This window comes from Hypanus sabinus, chromosome 1 (genome assembly GCF_030144855.1).
Source record: "Hypanus sabinus isolate sHypSab1 chromosome 1, sHypSab1.hap1, whole genome shotgun sequence".
Lineage (NCBI taxonomy): Eukaryota > Metazoa > Chordata > Chondrichthyes > Myliobatiformes > Dasyatidae > Hypanus > Hypanus sabinus.
Window position 1 is genome coordinate 160751446 of NC_082706.1, and position 23831 is coordinate 160775276.

At 38.5% G+C, this 23831-nt stretch overlaps 1 protein-coding gene across 1 annotated transcript in view; it reads right to left on the reverse strand.

The window, feature by feature from the left end:
* Positions 1-246: 246 nt before the first annotated feature.
* Positions 247-23831, reverse strand: part of rnf139 (ring finger protein 139) — a 30691-nt gene continuing 7106 nt past the window's right edge. The window contains exon 2 of the mRNA XM_059979988.1: positions 247-2419. Within this exon, the coding sequence (XP_059835971.1) occupies positions 591-2419 (1829 nt within the window). The 3' untranslated portion in view covers positions 247-590. The remainder of the gene's footprint in view (positions 2420-23831) is intronic.

Genomic DNA, 23831 nt, shown 5'->3' on the forward strand with positions numbered 1-23831 from the left:
TTTCCACTCTCATACATATTTTGTACTGTTTTAATACTGATATGACAAATGTTAAAAACTTAAATCCACATGGAAGGATGACCACCTTATTGGCTATGTGCCAGCATTCCAAAATGCATCACTCAATACTGTAGAAAAAATTAATGATGCCTCCAATATCAAGTAGGCCCCTGAAAAGGCTGAAATTTATTACAGAATTACTTGTATATTTCTTGCATTAACTTATGCACTTTCTTGAAAACCAAATAAAGTCAAACATTTTATTTCATTTACAGTATACACAAATTTATGGTACACAAGAGGCCAGCAGTTTTTAAAGTAAACCATACAGCAGGTCATAATAAATAAGTTGGCTGAAACCATTACTTGCCATAACCAAAGTCTTTTCATACCTGTTGTGCTTTGTCCATTCAGCACTCCAGTGATAAGTGGAATGTAATTTTTCACTTCCTAAACCCTTCTGATCACTGGTTTGTTGGGACTTTGAACAATCACCCAAGCAAAAAAGTCACTTTCTTTCCTGATGTTTGGTTGGCAGTTTTTTTTTTAAATATACATATAAAAGTTCAACACCTCTACAATCAGAAGCCTCACTCATCACTTGCATCTGTATCATCATCAAGATACTCATCCACTACCCCTATATTGGCATTCTGAGTTGCCCACTCCTCTTCATCATACTCGATGCTGTCATTGTCTTCATTGAGATCACTGTCAGCATCAACAGCAGCAGCTGCCACCACTAGGTGTTCTACCATTTGTTGCGGAACATTTCCATTGTTATTGGCAAATGCGATGCTATCACTTTGATTCTCCTCTATGTACACTCCTTGATGGCACATAGGACATGTATCCTGAATGTACAACCATTTACGCAGGCAAAGCGCATGGAAATAATGATTGCAAGGTGTGATACGCGCTGAAGTGGTGAACTCCTGGTAGCAAATTGCACACACATCGCCAATGTCATGCAAATTACTGCCTTTTACTTCTGGCAAAGAATTAATTTTCTTAACAGCAGTCCTCCGATTTATAAATGTTTTCCATCCATTGCATGCTTGCAAATAAATGTTAAAGTAAGCATGTAAGCACATCATACAGGCACGAATTTTACTCCCAGATTCAAACATCATTGTGTAAGCTCCATTTCCAAACATTATAACTCCGAAAATAAATTCTATAACATTCCCCGTTGAACGAACATAGTAAATGTAATCATCAAGTTTTTCCCATAGCACATTGTAATATCCATCAATTATAAACAATGTATACACAGTGAGGGAAACAATTACTTTTAAGCACAATTCAACACAGAATGCTGTCACAGCAAACAACCAAGTATTCAATGTGTGGACCTGCCACAAGGTGCAGCTTAGTATAATTGGAAGAATGAAAAGGCTAATGGAGACCAAAAGAACAGGCAAGTGTCTTCTGAAGGAGGAAACGTGGGAGGCACTAAGTGACATCAGCACAGGATCTGTCATTCCATGAATGAAATGCAGGATTGCAGTCAATAGAAGGCACATGTTTCGACTAAGGCGAACTAGTCTTTCTTCAGGTTCCAGTCCACTCAATCCTGTCTGTAGTGCCAAAATGAAAAATAGAATTGGAGCCACAAACCCTAATCGTTTATCTTCTTCCTCAGTAGACCCAATGAAAGCTAGGATTCCAAGTCCCAGATAGTGTGCTAATGATGAGATGACTGCACTCATACCAAGAACAGTCAATGTCGAATCACAACCACTTATTATAAGATTGCAGAGCACTTCCCAAGTGTCACTCCAGGAAATAAAATAACTTTTGTTTCCTGACTCACCTTGTGTTACTTTAACAACATAAACTAAAATGATGGCCTGTGCCATTAGCCGAGTCAACCAGAAAACTCTCAATACATCAGGGAAACGAATCCTCTTCCATGTGTCCTCCACAATAACTTGTAATCCATAGATACGATACATATGCCGTACCAGCAAATAAACATATCTTATTGTATAATAAAACCATTTTATATTAATTGCAATGTAAAGTACAGTCTGTGCTGTTATATACATGCCTGAAAAGGCAACTAACAGATTCTGAAAGTCTTCTGGTAACTCCAAGGCCAGACCCAGTATAGGCAGTAGGAAATTTACCATAGTTAATGCAGAAAACATTGATGGAATGCACAGTAATGCTGCATAACCAACACCAAATGTGAGCTGAACAACAATAAGAGCCAACCACAATGTTGGACCATTGTGCGGCAACAGCTGCATCCCAAACACTGCTAAGTAGTAGGCGTTGTAGAAGTCTATGTGCAGAGTGGTGTAGTAGTTTACAAGGACAGAAGTTGTAGCAAGTAGAACAACACAGCCAAACATGTACAGTCTGAAGAGGGCTCTTTGGGATAAGATGAGAACAACACACGATGCGAGAAGACCTGAAAGACATTGAAAAACATTATTAATGTAAATAGATAAAATTTTAAATACAATTTCACAACATTCACATGTAATCGCTTATTTGATATATCCTTCACATTTGCAGCACAAAAACTAACAACAATGCTTCATCCAAACTATTTCTTTTCATTATCATTCAGTTACTTACCTGCTTAATCTTAAATGACAAATTTAATCAAGAAAAAGTATGTAAAGCTGAGGAACCTAGAATCAAAGATTATAAAAGAAGCCAGAAATGAGCTTGAAGGGTATTAGGAAAGGCAGGCAGGGCCAAGAAAATTCCTTGGCAAATAGAATCAAAGAGAATCTCTAGACATCCCACACATACATCAACAGCAAGAGGATAGCGAGGGAGACGGTAGGACTATTCAAAGGTATAGTAGCTTGGATGTGGAAGATGTGGACAAGAACCTTCATTTGTAGTTTACATCACTATTAGTTATCAACAAGGACATGGAGGAATTGAAAATGTATATGGGAGGGTTAGTAAGTTTGGAGCAGCAGAGGCCAAACTGAGATCTGAAAGAGGTTTAAAGAAGAATATGAGAGGCATAGAGTACACAAACAGTAAGTTTGCACCATGGTTGAAATATCTAATACCAGGGATCATGCATTTAAGGTGACAAAGGAGGTGGGAGGTCATTTTTTAATTTATATATATATATATATATATATATATATATATATAGTGGTAGGTGCCTGGAAATGCACTGCCTGGGGTGTGATACATTAAAGACCACCAGATACGTTAGATACTTTGAAGGAATATGGAAGGATATGGACATTCTGTAGGCAGAGGGGATTAGCTTAGTTGGCCACATGATTACTAATTTAATTGGTTTGGTATAACATTGGGGGATGAAGGGCTTGCTCCAATGCTCTATGTTCTAATATAGTTGCTTCAGTTATTCCATAAAATAATGGCATGTGCTTTTGAACCATATTTTGAGTAAAAATTTCTCACTAACTCCTAACTGATTTTACAGATCAAATGCCAGGAAAACTACCTGTCCAACATCTGCACTACCAAATATTCTTATACCATAAAGACCATTACAAGGTCATCTCTCGACCTAGGGACTAGTCTGTGCATATTTATTCAGAACATTCCACCCCCAAAAGTGAACCCCAATGTTTCATAGCCTGATTAAAGTGTCAGAAATCCATTCAGCCTCCAATTCCCACTGCTGCATGTAAAGAGTTTGTACATTCTCCCCACGACCAAGTGGGTTTTCTCCAGGTACTCTGGATTCCTCCCACAGTTCAAAGTAGTACCAGTTGGTAGGTTAATTGTAAATTGTCCCTTGATAGGCTAGGGTTAAATCAGAGGTTGCTGGGCGGTGCAGCTTGAAGGGCCTATTTCATGTTGTATCTCAATAAACAAATAAAACCAAGAAGGTCACAGACTGGGAGAATGCACTCAATCTTTTTCCCCAGAGTTGGGGAAATAAAGAACTAGAGGGCTTAGATTTAAAGTGAGTGGGGAAAGATTCAATAGGAACTGGAGGGCAATTTTTGTTAAAACAGAGCGTGTTAAGTATGTGGAACTAGCTCCCACAGGAAGTATTGAGGCAGGTTCAATAACATTCAAAAGATACTCGGACAGGTACATTGATAGAAAATGTTTAGAAAGTTATGGATCAACACTGACCGATGGGATTAACTTCGACAGGCATCTTGATCCACATGGATCAGCTGGGTTAAAGTGTTCTTTTCAGTGCTGCATGCTCTATTGTAATCTTCTAGATTCCTCATTTGACAGAATCAAGAAGGAAAAAAACAGCAAAGAAATGAGGCCATTATATTCTTCATACTTTTTTTAAAATGGTTGAAGAGCGGGTTAAGTGCTCAGCTTGCAAGTTCAAGTACTTGGTCAATTTTCCATAAAATGGACTACGGCAAGTTTTCCAGGACAGTACTAGCTTGGTAGCAGTATTTTTTTTAATATAAAAAGAGCGTTGCAATAAGAAATGGTCCCCTAAAATGGTACGAGGGGTTAGTTACTTCAATTACTGGAAAGTTTATTCAAAACCAAATTGATCCACAGAATTTAATTTCCCAAATCTCTATTTAATCTGCTTCAAGGAAATAATTTGAATGACTTTAGAACATTACCTATAATCAAACCCAAGCACGAGAATACAAAAGTCAGACTCATGAGGTTATATTTCATAACAAACTTGAAGGAATTTTTAAGGGCATATTAAAATAGTTTCCGAAGCTGCACCAATACAGCGCCTGCCACCAACGGGTGCAAAATTAGGTGAGCAGCAAAATGCAGTCGAGGATTGTGTTAGTAAAAGTCGTTAAGTTGTAAAATTTTCCAATGTTTGGTCTGAGATTATTCAACCTCAAAGTTACAATGACAGATCAATGGATGATTTTCTTTCCACAAATGGAAGTAATTTGACTGAATCATTCAGCTTCTGTAAATAATAATCAAAACCCAAATGAAGTGGGTGTTTAAAGAGAGAATTTATCACTGTTTTAAGCATGGTTTCTGGATTGCTGACTTTGAACCATGACATTAATGTGCAAAAGGGGAAAATGTAACAAGAGTCATCCTCATCACTATCATAGTGTTCAATTTGAAGCAACAAAGTGTGGTCAGATTCAAATAATCCATTGAAAATCTACAGCAAGTATCACATGGAATTATACACCACATAGAGAAAGCCCCAGTACAGAATGTCTTATCGAATGACTGGACTTTGCATTGTGGAATCAGTCTTTACAGAATTCTTATAGTAAAGGAGGCTGCATTCAAATCCATAATGGTATTATATAACAACAGTCCATTTGCAGTCCAGTTAGTCCACTGTTTTACAAATTATTTTCCTTGAGTTATTTATCAAGCTACTTCCTGAAAGCTACTACATCTACCAGTTGCACTGTCAAGACCCTAAATACACAGGTGCATACAAGTTACTCATATTTTTGATTCTTTTACCCCCTAGTCCTCAATCCTGCTGTCAAAAATCAAAAAGCTGCTTACAGACTTCAGGATGAGCCAGTCCTCAGAGGATCAGAGGTGGAGAGGGTTTGTTGTTGCTCTGTCATTAAGTCAAGTCCGACTCTTCGTGACCTCATTAACCATAGGGCTTTCATGGTAAGATACGGAAATAGATTGCCAGGCCTTCCTTCCGCGCAGATACTGCTACTGCCCAGGTTGGGACCTGGCTGGGTTTGAACTCATGACCACCTGCCTTGAAGTCCAGTGCTGATGCCACTACACCAATGGGTTAACAACTTTAAATTCTGAGATGTTACCATTTCAGAGAACCTGTCCTGGGCCCAGCACATATGTGCAATTAGGTAGAAAGTACGGCAACACTTCTACTTTCTTGGGAATTTGTGGAAATTCCACATGACACCTAAAACTTTGACAAACACCTACAGAGTAGAAGAGTAGATTGACTGGTTGCATCACAGCTTAGTATGGAAACACCAAAGCCCTTGAAAGGAAAATCCTACAAAAAAACAGTGGATAAGGCCCAGTCCATCACAGGTAAAGCCCTTCCAACCATTCAACACATCTAGATAAAATGCTGTCACAATAAAACAGCATCCATCACCAGATACCTTCACCAATCAGACCATGCTCCCTTCTCACAGCTGCCAGCAGGAAAGTGGTACAAGACCCTCAGGACTCTCACAACCAGTTTCAGGAACAGTTGCTACCCCTCAATCATCAGGCTCTTGAACAAAAAGGGATAACTTCACTCAATTTTACTTGCACCATCACTGAAATGTTCCTACAACTCATGGTCTTACTTTCAAGAAATCTAAATCTGATGTTTGACATTTATTTTTTGTTTATTTATTATTATAAATACCACTTTTTGTATTTGCACAGTTTGCTGCCTTCTGCATTCTGGTTGAAAGCCATTGATGGGCAGTCTTTCATTGATCATATTATTCTATAGATTTATTGAGCATGCTCACAGGAAAATGAATTTCAGGGTTGTATAAGGTGACATGTACATGCTTTGAAAATAAAATTTTGAAAAGGAACTGGCTCCCTCTACTCTGTCGATACATTGGCTATTTTAATTAGTTGAATCACATCCCATTACTGCTTTTGCTTACAGAAGATGTGTTTAACCTGTTACCCTGCATTTTAAAAGTTCATTCATAAGAATGCTCTGCTATTCAATGGAATCATGACTAATCTGGCTTTTCTCAAGTCCACTTCCTCAAACTTACCCTGTTACCCAATTTCCTTAATTAGAATTTTGGACTTCTATTTTTATAAATAGCTTTCTTCTGCATTAATTCCACAGTTTTTGCATCCTTCCCAAATTGTGAGGACTCTAGTAAAATTTTAATAACCTAGCATCCAATGGGTTAGAAATTATGGAGCTGCAATTGGCTCACCCAGAATGTGTACGGGTGAGTATAAAAACAGATTGTGAGCTAGAGCTAGAATGCGGTTGATTTGCAGCCAGTTGAGGTCTGGAGAGTTTGCATATTCTCAGTTCTCTTCAAACAAACCAGGAAAAGATAGTTATAACAAAAATAAAAAAATAGTAAATGCTGAAAATTTGAAAAAAATAGAAAAGACTGGAAGAAACCCAGCAGGCTAGGCGCTCTGAAAAGAAAAACAGAGTTAATGTTTCAAGTCAAAGAACCTTTGTATCAAGGTAGTTGGGACTGTAGAGGATTCAGAAATGAAGAAATACCAGGAAATCAGAGGAATGTGGTTTAGACAGAAGCAAGTCAGTCCAACATCGTCACATTAAAAATGAGTAAATTACAATATTACAATATTACCAACCGTAGTTTTGTCTGTTTTCTCACTGTTTCTATGATGCTTTATCATAATTTGGTATACTATTTTTCCCCATTATAGCAACAAATTTAATATAAGTAAAAAGCTCTAAAAAATCACTTTACCCTGATTTGTCATACCATTTGCCTTAAACAAACAGAATGAATGGAAATGTCTTCCATCTAAATACTGGAAAAACTATGGACTTCCCTTTGTTAATAATCTTCCAATTCTGTACTCTTTCAATTTTGACAAAAATATCGTTTGCTGGCTGGGTATAATGCTTTCTATGATTTATGCTCAACTACTCCCACTCTAAACCATCCTGTCTGTATTTACCCAATTCCCAACTAATGTTTCTCAAAATGTACCTCTTGAAACTTCTTCTACTGGCTCCTTCAAGTTAAAGACACTCTACTAAATGAGATAACTATATAATTAAATAATATATATTGCACTTGAAAGGTTGCCAATTTGGAACATTAATCTCTTTTTAAAAATCTCTCCACAATTGTTGAACATAGTACCTGTTAAGATGTTATAGCAAGAAAAGTCAACAATTCCCAAATGCATTAGGGCTTTAAAATACATTATGTACTGGTTCTCCTGTTCCAACGCAATATTCAAAGTTGCTGACGTCATCACTGTTATCGTCCAAATCAAAAGTGGTGACAAATCAGCATATAGAAAGGAGACTGAATGTCTGGCTGAGAGATGCAACAGCAACCACCTGTGATCAATGTCAGCAAACCAAGGAGCCCAGGAGGAAACCAGAGGTCCATAAGCCAGTCCTCATTGGAGGATCAGAGATGGAGAGGGGCAGCAACCTTAAATTCCTCAGTGTCATTATTTCAGAAAACAAGTGCACTTATGAAGAGAGCACTGTGACACCTCTACTTCATTGTAATTCTGTGAATATTTGGCAAGACGTCTAAAACTTTGACAAATTTCTATAAATATATGGTGGAGAGTATATTGACTGGCTGCATCACAGTCTGGTATGGAAATACCAATGCCTTTGAACAGAGAATCCTGCAAAAAGTAGTGGATATGTCTATCATGGGTAAAGCTCTCCCTACCACTGAGCACATCTACACGGAATGTTGTTGCAGGAAAGCAGCATCGATCTTCGGGGACCCCCACCACCCAGTCATGCTCTCTTCTCAGTGCTGCCATCAGAAGGTGGCACAGGAGCCTCAAGACTCAAACCACCAGGTTCATAAACAGTTACCACCCTTCAACCATCAGGCTCTTGAACCGAAGAGGATAACTTCACTCAACTTTACTTGCCCCATCACTGAAATATTGCCACAACCCATGGGCTTACTTTCAAGAACTCATATTCTTGATATTTATTGCTTATTTATTATTTCCTTTTGTATTTGTACAGTTTGCTGCGTTTTGCAGTGGTTGAATACCCAAGCTGCTCAGTCTTGCGTTAATTCTATTATGGTTATTATTTTATTATGGATTTATTAAGTACACCCACAAAAATGAATCTTAGGGTTGGCTATAGTGACAAATATGTACTTTAATAATAAATTTACTTCAAAGTTTATTCCATGCAGATGTCTAGACTTAGATTTGACAGAATGGAAGTGATCACAAATTTCTCAAAGTAGTAGAAGGAAGAAGATATACAAAGGAAAATAAACAGTACACTTTCTAGGAAATGACTTGTTCTTCATATCAAAATGGTGCATGTCAAATTATATTATTTTCTAAGGAAGTGCTACTTAAGTGATCTCTCATTCCATAAACCCCTAAGAGGAAAATCAGAAGAAATGAGCTTCCCCCTCCCCCCACCAAGTTTAAAAATAATTGACAGAACTAAACATGATATCTACAGTATTAGACAAATAAATATTTTTCATAGTGAGTACATTTTGATGCAAAGCCACTTCCATCCTCAAGTGATCCTAACATAAAAACCAAGATTGACAGCAGAAGAGCAAAAATATTCAAAAAGCATTGTAGAATGGATAAGAGGAGGTTCTTAGACCTTTGAAGACCTCTGCTACTTGAACTAATAGATACTTGTTTGTGAGTGCTGACATGCAGTTCTAGAACATCTACACTTCATTCTGCTCTACTTCATCAAACCCAACATCTTTTCTCTGAATGTCTTCTGGAATTTACCAACCTGAAAAATCTTCATTGGAGTCAAACAAGCTACAATTCCCCAAGAAACCCTTCACCGATGTAACTTTGTAAGGGTTATATCACCCCATGAGAATTATGTATCCAGCACACATACTCTTCCAAAATTTTTGAATGGCTAAACTATCATTTAGAAAGCGCTGAAAGCTGCAGTAAAATCCTGGTTTATGAGTCATAATGATGAAGGGAAGTTACCAGGACTAAAAATGTTCAATGGATGTTGTCACTGCATTCTTGATGTTGACCAGGTGTCCAGAAACATTAGTCATAATGAGCAAGGCCCTATTGTTCAAGTTTTTCTTTGTACTACATTGTCTAAAGAAAGGACATGGTATGATTTTGGAATAGTACTATTGCCCAGGTTTCTTTTAAGGTCACTTGAAGATTGGTCTCCAACTACCCCTATAGAGCTTTCAGTTTCTCAGTGTATAAATTTGCAGTCACCCCTTCAGCATTGTCTCTAAGTCCAAGGGAAGACATTGACACCTGAAGTAACTTACCCTTGTGTGAGAAAGTATTATATTTGATAATAACCCAGTATCATCTAGGGTTTAATTAACTAGTTGTACAGAAAAGTGTTTGTTGCTATTTATCAACACTTGCTGCATCTCCCAAAATTAAGTTAAGCTGCAAAGTGCACTCCATGAAATAGTTATTCACCCATGAATGGCTTGAATGTATTAGCACTAAGATTAATCAACCCTCAAGGCTTTTCTTCGCCCCCCCCCCCCCCCAGTCTTACCTGTTCCCAGGTCAATGTCAAATGTAGAATTATTATGGTCTTCCAACTACATGTTTATCCCTTTTTCTCTTCACTATAACATCATTGTCTTTACAACACACATAACACCTCCAAGAATAATAAGCATTCTAGTTCCAAACAGAAATAATTCCATCAACAGTCCACACACAAAAGCTGGAGGCACACACTGAGTAAGGCTGCATCTATGGAGGGAAATGAACAGTCAACACTTTTCATTGAAAAGCTTTATCAGGGACAGAAAAAGGGGAGATTGCCAGTATGAAAAGGTGAGGAGAAGGGTGGAGCAAAACCCAGTGGGTGATAGGTGAGAGAAGAGAATGGTGCAAAAAGCTGGCAGGTGATAGATGGAAGTGACCAAGGACTAAAGGGACCATGGAATAAAGGACAAAAGGTGGGGAGGTGAACCAATGAGAGGAATGTGTGCATGATGGAAAGATTGAGAAGGTGGAGGAGATTCTGAGTGATTACCTGAAGTTAAGAGAATTGGATGTTCATACCATTATATTGGAGAATATCAAGTTAGAATATGATATGCTTTTCCTCTAATTTGCACCTAGACTTTATTTGGCATGGTGGTGACTGTGGACAAACATGCTTGCATGGGAATGGGATATGGAATTAAAATGGCTGGCCACTGGGAGATCCCAGCTGGTTCAGTGAAGGTGCTCAATGAAGCAGTCCCCAATCTGCACTGAATCTCACCAATGTCTCTATCAACAGTAAAGAGGCTTCTCATGTCATTAGACCCTGCAACTGTTTTGTTGACGCAGCTGCAAATGGCATTTTAAATGCTACTTACTGCAAATATTGGTATAATCTCTTAACATTAAGGATTATTTGTGATAACACAGAAGCTTCATTAATTGAGAACATTCACCACAAAGAATGAATCATTTCATTAAAGCAAAAAAAGTGATCCTATGCAAGTGATTAAACCTAACTGCTTCTCCTCTGGATAGTCTGAGAGATTTACTCAAAGTGAAACAAATTCACTTCCACAACTTGTCTGGTCATGCTCATCTCCCCACCCTCTCTCCAATGCAGCTGGAGAGGGGACACAAAAACAAAGACAGACAAGTCAACTCCTCCATCTGACTCTGATGCAGGCTTTGTGTGGAATAGCTGCTCTAAGCAACATAACCTTCACTTTAAAATGGAAAATTCAAGCAGGCTACAAAGTTTCAGGAAGAAAATGTAATCAACCAGAGATACAATAGTACAAACATTTGAAGTATCATATTCAGTGCACCTTACTGAACCAATACAAGGTCCAGAATAATAGGTCAGAAGTTGTAAACTTGAAGTTGCCAACGGCAAGTTCAGAAAACTTGAAAGTAGGGATGTAAATGGTAAAGTTATTATAAATAAACTTCTGAAACTGCTCTAAAATTGACTGTTTGTCCCTTAGACAAGGAATCTCACGTAATTAATTCCCAATTCCCAAATTACTCAACTGAGTGCAATTATGAATCAAAGTAGAGAAGATCACAAGGGCTCCAGAAGAATGAATTTCCATCAGCGTTTGTACGAGCAGAAACAAATAAATTATAGCCTTGATAGTAATACCAAATAGTTTTAAAAAATATATAACTTAAGGAAAGTGTCGCAAGGAAAATGTTCCAAATAAGAAAGTAACTATTAGCAAGCCCAATTAGATATAACTGGAGGGATTTCAATCAAATACAGCTTAAGGAGAAATTAAATGGTGACAAGACAGGCTTGTTAATTTGTTAGCCAAAGTCTCCAAATAAAAACATCAATGCTACTCAGTAATATACAGCATTTCTCTCAAAAATAAAAATTCCATCTCTCAACAGCAGCAGTAGTATAGATGACACCAACAGACACTAAAATGAAGATAGCTTCACATATGAATTTCTGTAAGCAATGCTGCAATCAGGGATCATGTTCAAGTATGTGAAATGATCTGCAAGCTGCTACTTCACAGAATACATTGCCCTATGCAGCCGATTTTAAAAGTATGTACATGCAGAGAATTATGGAGAAATGTTAATGCTTTTGACTGCAGTTGTTTTTTAAAAAAACAGAAATAACTAATCGTTCTGAACAATAACTAAAATAAAACCAATGAGCCAGTCAAACCCCTAATCACACAATTACGCTTTCATTGAACTGTTCTGATTTTGCTTTACAATATATTTCTAGCCTTAATCACTAATTGGTTCACTATCTCCTTTGAGTTCATGTGTAACTCTAAATCACTTTGCTACTGAAGACAGTTGAATCTGTAAAGCTAAACTTCAATGTCTTTCCTTTTTGAAATAAACTCCAGTCCATTCAATGTTTGAACATTTCCTCAATGTGCTGAGTTTGAAAATTTCAAAGGGGTAAAGCTGATTATGGGGATGCAATTTCATCCTAGGCATTCTAAATCTATACCAAATCTTATCAACTTCATCTATAGTGCTATCAACTATACATTCCTTGGAATTTGAAAATAAGTCCCAAGCTTTAGTTTTCTGTACTTTCCTTAGACTTATTGTGGGGATTCACCTATTTAACTAGGGCTTCAATTTTTCCAGTTTTTATTTACATAGGGGTGTGTCTTCAGTTTTTAAATTGTTCAGTGAAATCATGTTTAAGGCCACAAGAGGAGCAGAATTAGGCCATTTGGCTTATTGGCTCTGCTCCACCATCCATCATGGATGGATTTCTTTCTTTTCTTTCTTTCTTTTTCAATCTTTTTATTGAGTTTCATATAAATATAAAAAAACATAACATAATAATGAATAAGTTATGAATACAATAGACTTAAGATTACATTAATAATAGGATAATAATATCCATGGATGGATTTATTATCCCTTTCAATTCCATTCTTCAGGCTTATCCCTGTAACCTTTGACACCGACTGCTCAAGAACCTACCAACTTCTGTTTTAAATATACCCAATGAATTGCCTTCCGCAGCAGTCTGTGGTAGTGAATTCCAAAGATTTCCCACCCTCTGACTAAAGAAATTCCTCCTTATTGCTGTTCTGAAGGCATCATCCTTCTATTCTGAGGCTGTGCCCTCTGGTCCTAGACTCTCAGTTATAGGAAACATTCACTCCTCTAAGTAGGCCTTTCAGTATATGATAGGTTTCAATGAGAACACCCCCCCCACCCCCACATTCTTGTTATCTCCAGCAAGTATAGGCCCAGAACCAAACACTTCTTATACATTAGCCTTCTCATTACCAGAATCATTCTGGTGAACTTCCTCTGGACCTACTCCAATGCCAACACATCCATTCTTAGATAAGGAGCCCAAAACTGCTCACAATGCTCTGAATGTGGTTTGACTAATGCCTTTTAAAGCCTCAGCATTGCATCCTTGCTTTCATATTCTAGTCCTCCAGAAAAGAATGCTAATATTGCATTTTTCTTCCTTAGCACCAACTCAACCTTCAAGGCAAACATTAGGAAATCCCGCACAAGGACTCCCAAGTCCCTTAACACCACAGATTCCTGAATTTTCTCCATTGAAAAATTGTCTTCGTCTATTCTTTCTACCAAAGTACACTTCCCTACACTATATTCCACTTTTTGCCCATTCTAATTATCTCAGTCCTTCTAGAGACTCCCTGCTTCTGCAACACTACCCACCCCTCCACCTATATTCGTATCATCTGTAAGCTTGGCCATAAAGTAATCAACTCCATTATCTAAATCACTGACAAGTAACATGAAAAATGTCCTAACAACAACCTCCATGGAACACACTCTGGAGACCAGCAGCCAACCAGGAAAGGCACCCTTTATTTCCACTCTTTGCCTCCTGCCAGTCAGCCACTCTTCTATCCACGCTGGTATCTTTTCTGTAATCCATGGACTCTTATACTGTAAGCAGAAACTACTCAGGGGTGCTTTACAAGCCCTTACCAGTTCAAAGCAACTGTTATTACTGCCAATGATTTTACATGCATTTAAAAAACAAAATTATGTGCAGGCTTGACTAAATCTTTTCCTAATGCCAAAGTAATATAATTCTCAATGATTTTGTTGGAATACAGATTGAAAGCTCTCAATGCTTAAGAGCTGCTTGACTTACCCATTTTGGCACCACAGAAGACAAATTATACGTATTGAAATCTGTCTGAAGGCATGCATTGTTTGCAATACTTTCCCCATTAAGTTCCTAAAAATCTATCATATATTTCAAATAAAATATACTCAGAATTACACGATTTGCATCCTTACGATAGCAAACCATCATGAGTATTAAAATATTGATAAGTTACCTTAAATATCTCTTCATCAATGAACTGTGAAATATACAAAGGGAGGTACAGAATATGCAAACTTAAATGAAGACTGCACCCAGCAGTCCAAGATACCACCAGAATGCAGGTGGTCTTGACTGAACATCTTAGGGTAGGACAGTAGTGCGGCTGGTAGAGCTGCTACCTCGGAGCAAAACAATCTGGTTCAAACCTGGTTATAACATGAATAAAAAACAATCATGGCTAGAGAATTGGTTTATTGGTAGGAGACAGTGAGTGGGAATAAAAGGATCCTTTTATGGTTAGCTGCTAGTGACTAGTGGTGTTCCACAAGTGTTGGTGTTGGGACCACTTCTTTCTATGCTGTATATAAATGATTTACATGATGGAATAGATGGCTTTGTTGCCAAGTTAGCAGATGATATGAAGATTGGTAGAGGGGCAGGTAGTGTTGAGGAAACAGGTAGGATGCAGAAGGACTTAGAGTAGAAGAATGGGCAAAGGAGTGGCAAATGAAATTCAATGTTGGAAAATGCATGGTCATGCACTTTGGTAGTAGAAATAAGTGTGTGGACTATTTTCTAAATGGGGAGAAAATCCAGGAATCAGAGATGCAGAGGGACTTGGGAGTCATTATGCAGGACACCCTAAAGGGTAACTTACAGGTTGAGTCGGTGGTGAGGAAGGCAAATGCCACGTTAGCATTCATTTCAAGAGGTCTAGAATACAAGACCAAGGATGTGATGCTGAGGCTTTATAAGGCACTGGTAAGGCCTCACCTTGAGTATTGTGAACAATTTTGCCCTCCACGTCTTAGAAAATATGTGCTGGCATTGGAGAGGGTCCAGAGAAGGTTCACAAGGATGATTCCAGGAATGAAAGGGTTATCATACGAGGAAAATTTGATGGCTCTGGGTCTATACTCACTGGAATTCAGAAGAATGAGAGGGGGATCTCATTCAAACCTTTCAAATGTTGAAAAGCCTAAACAGAGTAGATGTGGAAAGGATGTTTCCCATGGTGGGTGAGTCTAGGACAAGAGGACACAGCTCAGGACAGAAGGACGCCCTTTCAAAACAGATACGGAGAAATTTCTTTAGCCAGAGGGTGTTGAATTTATGGAATTTTTTGCCACCTGCAGCTGTGGAGGCCAGGTCTTTGGGTATATTTAAGGGAGAGACTGATAGGTTCTTGATTGGGCATGGCATCAAAGGGTAAAGGGAGAAGGCTGGGAACTGGGGTTAAGGAGGAGAAAAAAAAAGGATCAGCCATGATTGAATGGCAGAGCAGACTCGATGGGCCAGATGGCCTAATTCTTATGGTCTTATAAAATAAGGATTGGAATGAAGGTTGTGTAAAGGTTATAAAGACCTAAGCAATAATTGGGAGGTTTGTGAAGAAATGTATAAAATGTTGCCTTACAAGATGACCAGCAGTAATGACTCCAGAGACCACCCAATGAAGAAGACAACCCTGAATTAGGGAATAAAAGAATAACTTGCTAAGATCAAAATCTGGCCATATTCCTCAAGAATGGATGATATCTGAATACAAGTTCTGAGTTTTGGAAGTTATGAAAGTAACAAAAAGAATTGTGTAACTAAAGAATTAAGTAATTGTTTAAAACGATGTGGTAAACGTTTGAATTGTTTGAATCAGTTGTGATTAATAAGGACAGTAATTGTTAGGCACAGGCATTGTCCAGTATATTTATATCCTGTGCTGTATTTAATTGGGCACATTTGGCATCCTTGGATAAGCTCAACAATAAGTATGTTTATCGTCATCTCGAGCTGAATCACTCAAGTAAACTACCTAACTTTTGTGCTAAAAGTTGGGATGGTTGTACCTGCCATTGGTGGTTGCATTATAGCCACCAGCATCAGACAATAATGAAATCCAAGTGATTGTGACAGATAGTCTTGCAAAACATTTGAGTTACAAAATAGCCCAAATAGGTAAAAACCTTAGTTAAGGAAGACTCATCAGGGACAGAAGCCCTGGGGGATTTGTTCTGGGAGCAGGCTCAAACTATTGAGAGCAAAAAGGACAAAGAATTAAGTAAATCAATTGCATTTGAATGTGCATCACAAGAACTGAGAAGCTAAAAAGGAAAAAAGGCAAGAAACTAAAGCAACAATTAAAGAAAAATCAATTTGAGGGGTCGCTGTTTGAACTGCTTCTTTTAAGTGCTGTATATCAACGATTTAGATGCTGGAGTAGATGGCTTTGTAGCCAAGTTTGCAGATGATATGAAGATTGATGGAGGGGCAGGTACTGTTGAGGAAAAAGGAAGGCTGCAGAAAGAATCAGACAGATTAGGAGAATAGGCAAGTATGGCCAATGAAATACAATGTTGGAAAATGCATGGGATCACACTTCGGTAGAAGATATAAATGTGCAGACTATTGACTATTTTCTAAATGGGGAGAAAATCCAAAAATCTGAGATGCAAAGGGACTCGAGAGTCCTTGTGCAGAATAACCTAAAGGTTTACTTGCAGGTAGAGTCGATAGCAAAGGCAGCAAATGCAATGTTCGGATTCATTTCAGGAATACAAGAGCAGGGACGTGATGCTGAGGCTTTACAAGGTACTGGTGAGGCCTCACCTTGAGTACTGTGACAGTTTTGGGCTCCTCACCTAAAAAAATGTGCTGGCATTGGAGCGGGATCAGAGGAGGTTAACAAGGATGATTCTGGGAATAAAAGGGTTAACATACAAGGACTATTTGATAGCCCTGGGTCTGTACTCACTGGAATTTAGAAGGATGGGGGGGGGGGGGGGGGGAAAATCTCATTGAAATCTTTCGATTGTTGAAAGGCCTAGATTGAGTAGATGTGGAAAGGATGTTTCACATGGTGAGGAAGTCTAGGACAAGAGGCCACAGCCTCAGGATAGAAGGGTGCCCATTGAAAACAGAAGAGGAGAAGTTTCTTTAGCCAATAGTAAATTTGTGGAATTTATTACCATGGACAGCTGTGGAGGCCATGTTGTTGGGTATATTTATGGCTTGAGGCTTTTGAGTGGACTCAGCATCAAAAGTTATAGGGAAAAGGTCAAGGAGGGGAAAAAATGGATCAACCATGATTGAATGGTGGAGCAGACTTAATGCTCCTATGTCTAATCCCAGCCTTTGGTATAACTAGATTTTGCATGTTTTTCTGGTGACTGTGAGGTGCTCCTCTGGGGGGGGGGGGGGGGGGGGGTTCAGTTTCCACCTAAATTTGTATGGGTTGGCAGATTAAATAGCCATTGTTACTGCCTCGATTTGTAGATAAATAGCAGAACATGGGGAAGGGCAACAGATGGGAATTCGAGAAGAAAATGGATGTGGTTAGGATCACTGAAGTTAAAATGTGTACTTGATGGTTAGCACAAACTCAAGAGGCTGAAAGGTCTGTCTCTATGCTATCTCACTCACTGAAAATATGAACATGTTTATCCATTGAAATCTTTAAAAGTGACTTTACAATAACATTTATGGGGACTTCCGGTAAGATGGCAATTGCTTAGCTGCTCCGAACTTTTGTTCCGTTACTGTCGCTAACTTTGCACTAAATGTCTCCATTTTTTAAACCTCAGTCGGGAACTTTTTCGGTACCTCTTACTTGCCTGTGAACTCCTCTAACTTACAATGTCTAGCAAGAGCTCTAAATCTGGGAGAAAGGAAGCTCCGGCTCTCTCAGACGAGACCCTGGCTGCGCTCGGTCAGCTCCGAGACGAAATTTTAAAGGAATTCAAAACCGCTTTCAAACAGCTGGAGGTCAAGATTGATCAAATCAACGACAAACATGCCCAACACTTATCTCGCATCGATTCGACTGCTGAAGATTTAGAAAGTCGTGTTCGATACTTGGAGACTCTCTGTTCCAGCTTGGAGGAAAAGTGTAACAAACTCCTTTTCAAAACGGTGGATCTTGAAAATCGCAGCAGACGCTGCAACCTTAGAATTCTTGGATTGCCAGAGGCCACCGAACAGGGATCAACAGTGAAGTTTTTCGCCGAGTTTCTCTGTGAGATATTCGGGAAAGATTTGCTCCCGAACCCGCCTGAGCTCGAACGGGCACACCAGGTCCATGTTCCCGCCGGAATTCTGGGCAACCGCCCGCGACCAGTAATCTTGTGCTTCCATCAATACCAGGTAAAACACCGTCTGATCGTAGAGGCATGTCACAGAGGTTCTTTTATTTTCCAGGATACAACCATTCGCTTTGTGGAAGATTTTGCACCCCAGACCTTAAAGATGCGCGCTGAGTTTAAAGGCGCAATGAAAGTACTTTTTGATCGTGGTTTTAAACCTTTGCTTCGTTCCCCTGCTGATCTACGAATCAAACTTAACACTGGGAAATACAAATGGTTTAAGTCAGCCAAGGAAGCTGAAGCATTTGTGGCAAGTCTTCCGGCTATCCAGCCATCTTCGGAACCCGATCAGATCTCCTAAAATGGTGGATAAGTACTTCTCATAGTAAAATTACTTTTTCTGGACTCAGACTTTACTTGAATCATTCAGACATTATTCAGCGAAACTCTAAGGGCTGTTGACAATCTCTCCCTGGATTTGGTGTGTGTGAAATCTATATTTTATTGTTGTACAACTTTATCTACAGAGTTCTACAAATGACTTTAACTTGTTTTGGAGGTTTGAAGTCTTCAGTGAAGGCCTTCCTGTTTGTTGGTTCACAGTTTAATTGCCGATCTACTTTTCCTTCTTTTTATATTTATTTATTTTATTATACTTTTTTCTTTTCTTCACCCCTTTTTTCTAATTTCTGAATTTTTTTCTCTCTTCTCTGTAAATGGTTGATAAATACTCGTCTTGAATTTATAATTTTCCCCTTCCTCTCCTTTTTTTATCCCTTTTTTTCCTTTCTCTTACTTTATTCTTCTATAATTTTTTCGCTGGCAGGTTTTGGTCCTCTTCTGATTTTCTCTGTATTAAGTTTTATATGCCCGCAGAAGGTGTTCTAATCTGTAGTTATGTTTTTTAGTGCATAAACTAGTTACTATTTATTATAGTATTTATACGGAACTGCTGTTAATGACACAGATCTGGAAGTTGTATTTGGGTTAATTTTTTTGGTAGAGCTAGCTACTTGTTTTGGTAGCCGTCTAGTTTTGGGTTGTGTGGGTGGGGTGGATTTTCTAGTTCCAACATCACTCACTGTATATATTATATCTCTTTATTGCTCAGGACATGTATATGTGTCGATTTTACGAATCTATGTTTACATCTCTGCTCCCAGACTGCTATTGTACTGCTTGACTTTTTATATGCCTTCTGCCTTTTATGCATTAGTAATCGATAATGGCTAGTGCACTTAAATTCGTGAGCTGGAATGTGAAGGGATTGAATCACCCTGTTAAAAGGAGGAAGGTATTCTCACATATTAAACAACTCAAAGCTGACATTGCTTTCCTTCAAGAAACTCATATTCGTTGCTCTGATAACTCCTGGCTTTTGTCAAAGTGGGCGGGTCAGCATTTTCATTCATCCTTTACCGCTAAAGCTAGGGCAGTCTCCATTCTTATTAACTCAAATATTCCTTTTGAACTCCATAATAAAATATCTGATATAAATGGCCATTTTATTGTTTCTGGTAAACTATATAACACTAAAGTTGCACTAGCAAACCTGTATGCCCCCAACTTTGATGATGTTTATTTTTTTGAACGTTTTTTTCCCTCACTACCAGACTTAAACTCATACTCTCTTATACTGGGTGGTGACTTTAAATGTTGGTTAGATCCCAATTTGGATCGATCGTCCTCTGTTACTAGACCACCTACTAAATCTGCCTTAGCTATCCAATCGTTTCTCTCTAATTATGGTATCTCTGATATATGGCGTTTGCTCCATCCTACGGAGAGAGATTATTCTTTTTTCTCACATGTTCACCATACCTTCACTATAATTGATTATTTCTTACTCGATAACCAACTTATTCCATTTGCCCACTCTTGTGACTATCAGAGTATACTGATCTCTGACCATGCCCCAATTACTCTCTCTCTGAATTTGCCTGGTCTCCCTCAGAGGAATAAACACTGGCGTTTTGATTCAACTTTACTATCGAATGATGATTTTTTAAAATTTATTAAGGATCAGATAAACTTTTATTTTAACACTAATACATCACCTGAAGTGCCATCCCAGATTGTCTGGGATGCCATGAAAGCATATCTGAGGGGGCAAATAATCTCTTACACAGCAAATCTCAACAGAAGATCTCGTGCAGATCGATTAGACCTCATTAACCAGATTAAAGAATTGGATCAAATATATGCCCAAACTAAGAACCCTGAATTATACAAGAAGCCTGTTGAACTCCAAACTAAATTTAACCTTCTGTCCACTTAACCTGTCGAACGCCAACTTCTTGAAAGCAAGAGTCGCTTTTACATTCATGGGGATCAATTTGGTAAATTCCTAGCCAATCAGCTGAGGCGTTCCAAAGCCAAACAACATATTACAAAGATCCGGAAGGAGAACGAAGACTTTACATCGGATCATTTAGAAATTAATGACGCATTTAAAAATTTTTATTCTCGGCTTTATTCCTCTGAATCTCTGAATGACAATATCTCAGTTGATCAATTTTTACAGAATCTGAAAATCCCCTCACTTTCATCTGATTTCAAAGCCAAACTCAATACGCCTATGTCTTTATAAGAAATATTTAATGCAATTTCTGCACAGTCCTCAGGGAAATCTCCTGGACCTGATGGGTTCCCTGTAGAATTTTATAAATCATTCTCTTCCCTTCTTTCTCCTCAATTACTTTCAGTATTATCTGACTTGTTTAATTACAGCAAATTGCCACCCTCTTTCAGTGAGGCATCTATTATTCTTCTTTTAAAAAAGGGCAAAGACCCAACAGAGTGCTCCTCGTATAGGCCGATCTCTCTGCTCAATGTTGATGTAAAGATCTTAGCTAAAGTTTTGGCTCATAGATTAGAAACCGTCATTCCCTCCATTATCTCTGATGACCAAACAGGCTTTATTAAAAACCGCTTCCCTTTTTTTAACATTCGGTGTCTATTTAATATCTTATACTCACCTCCAACTGGGATTCCTGAATGTGTTATTTCCCTCGATGCGGAGAAAGCATTTGATGGTATAGAGTGGAACTACCTTTTTGCAGTTTTAGAAAAATTTGACCTTGGTCAAAGTTTCATCTCTTGGATCCAATTGCTGTACCTGTGTCCTACTGCCTCTGTTTTAACCAATTTTCAGAAATCCCAAGTATTTAATCTCAAACGTGGCACCCGCCAGGGATGCCCCTTAAGCCCCTTTCTCTTTGATTTGGCTATGGAACCTCTGGCGATAGCATTTCGAAACTGCCCTGAATTGACTGGGATTTGGAGAGGGGGTGTTGAGCATAAAGTTTCTCTCTATGCTGATGACTTATTACTCTTTCTCTCAAATCCGTCTACATCCTTACCTCTAATATTTTCACTTCTTGACCAGTTTAGCCAGATCTCTGGCTATAAACTTAATTTACATAAGAGTGAACTTCTCCCAATTAATAAAGAAGCACAAGAACTAACATTTCATGATCTCCCTTTTAAAGTAGTCCATAATCAATTACTTATCTTGGAATTACAGTCACAAGGAAGTTTAAAGATCTCTTTCGTGAAAACTTTGCCAATCTTTCATATGCTATAAAACAGAGTCTGGTACAATGGTCACCTCTATGTCTTTGGTAGGTCGTATTAATGTTGTTAAAATGTATGTTCTCCCCAAATTTTTATACCTATTTCAATCTATCCCAATTTTTATTCCTAAATCTTTTTTTGATTCCTTAGACTCTATTATTTTGTCATATCTGTGGCAGAATAAGCGCTCTAGAATTAATAAAATCCATCTCCAAAAATCTAAAAAAGAGGGTGGCATGGCTTTACCTAACTTTCGTTTATATTATTGGGCAGCTACCTTCTGGTCTTTCTTCCATGGCCAACCCGAATGTCCTAACTGGGTGGCGGTGGAGCTGAGCTCCACTAAAGAATTGTCTATCTCTGCACTTCTTGGCTCTGCACTCCCTAGTAGTCTGCCCAGATCAATAGCTAATCCTCTTGTTAGACACACTTTGCATATATGGGCTCAGATCAGGAAATGCTATGGTTTCCAGGGGTTTTCCATTTCCAGCCCTATTGCTCATAATCACCTTTTTTTTACCTACTACATACGATTCAGCACTCCAGGTTTGGTATAGGAAGGGCATTAGACATTTAGAAGATCTTTTCATTGATAATCGCTTTGCTTCTTTTCAGCAGCTCTGTTAAGTTCAATCTGCCCAATGCTCATTTTTTCAGATATCTCCAAATCCGACACTTTATTGCTCCTTTAATTCCTAACTTTCCTGAAATGCCTGCGAAAAATGCTATGGACCTATTTCTTTCCATGAATCCACTAGGTAAAGGCTTAATATCAATCATCCGAGATAAACTAGCAGCCTTACGATGGACCCCCATGGATAAAATCAAAATGGCCTGGGAGCAGGATTTAAATATCTCCTTATCTGAGGAGAGCTGGGATTCAGTTCTCAAATCGGTTAACTCAACCTCTCTTTGTGCTCGCCACTGCCTTTTACAGTTTAAGATTGTTCATAGAGCCCATATGTCTAAATCTAAACTATCTCAATTCTACCCTAGCGTTAGTCCGCTCTGTGATAAATGCAAGAGGGGCGTGGCCTCTCTCATCCATATGTACTGGTTCTGTCCTAGCTTGGAGAAATTCTGGAAAGATGTCTTCACTACGTTATCGTGTATTCTGAATCAGCACCTAGAACCAAACCCCTTAATTGCTCTGTTCGGTTTTTGGGGCGAGACAGATTTATGTCTGGGTCCAACCAAATGCCGAATATTATCCTTTGCCTCTCTCCTGGCTAGACGCTTGATCCTCCTCAGATGGAGAGATGTTGCCCCGCCCACTCATGCTCAATGGCTTAACGACATCATGGCCTGTTTGGACCTCGAAAAAATTCATTATTCAGTTCTCAATTCGGATCTAAAGTTCCATAAGGTCTGGGGACCTTTTATCGAGTACTTTCATAACCTTCTTCTTGACTAGGGTTTTTTTTTCTTTTCGGTCCCTTGCTTTCAGCTCCTTTTTTTTTCTGGTAGAAGGCATTATTACCCTCTGTTGCTCAGTGTATTCACAGTCTGGGAGTTTGGTTGTCCTGACTTATACTCTCTATATTGTGTTGTGGTTGGTCTGGAGTTGCTGTTGTTTTTTTCTTGTGTTGTGGGGCTTGGGGAGGACACTAAGCTTACTTGTCCTTAATTCAGGTGCTTTTTTTTTGCTAAATTCTCTTCCTTTGTAGCATATTGTTATTGTATGCTTAATTTTGCACTGTTTTAATGTTCCTCATTGGGATTTGGGGTTTTTAATTTGTAAAATGTTTTGAAAAACTAATAAAAAAAATTTTAAAAAAACAATAACATTTATAGTGCCATGAAAAATAATTCAG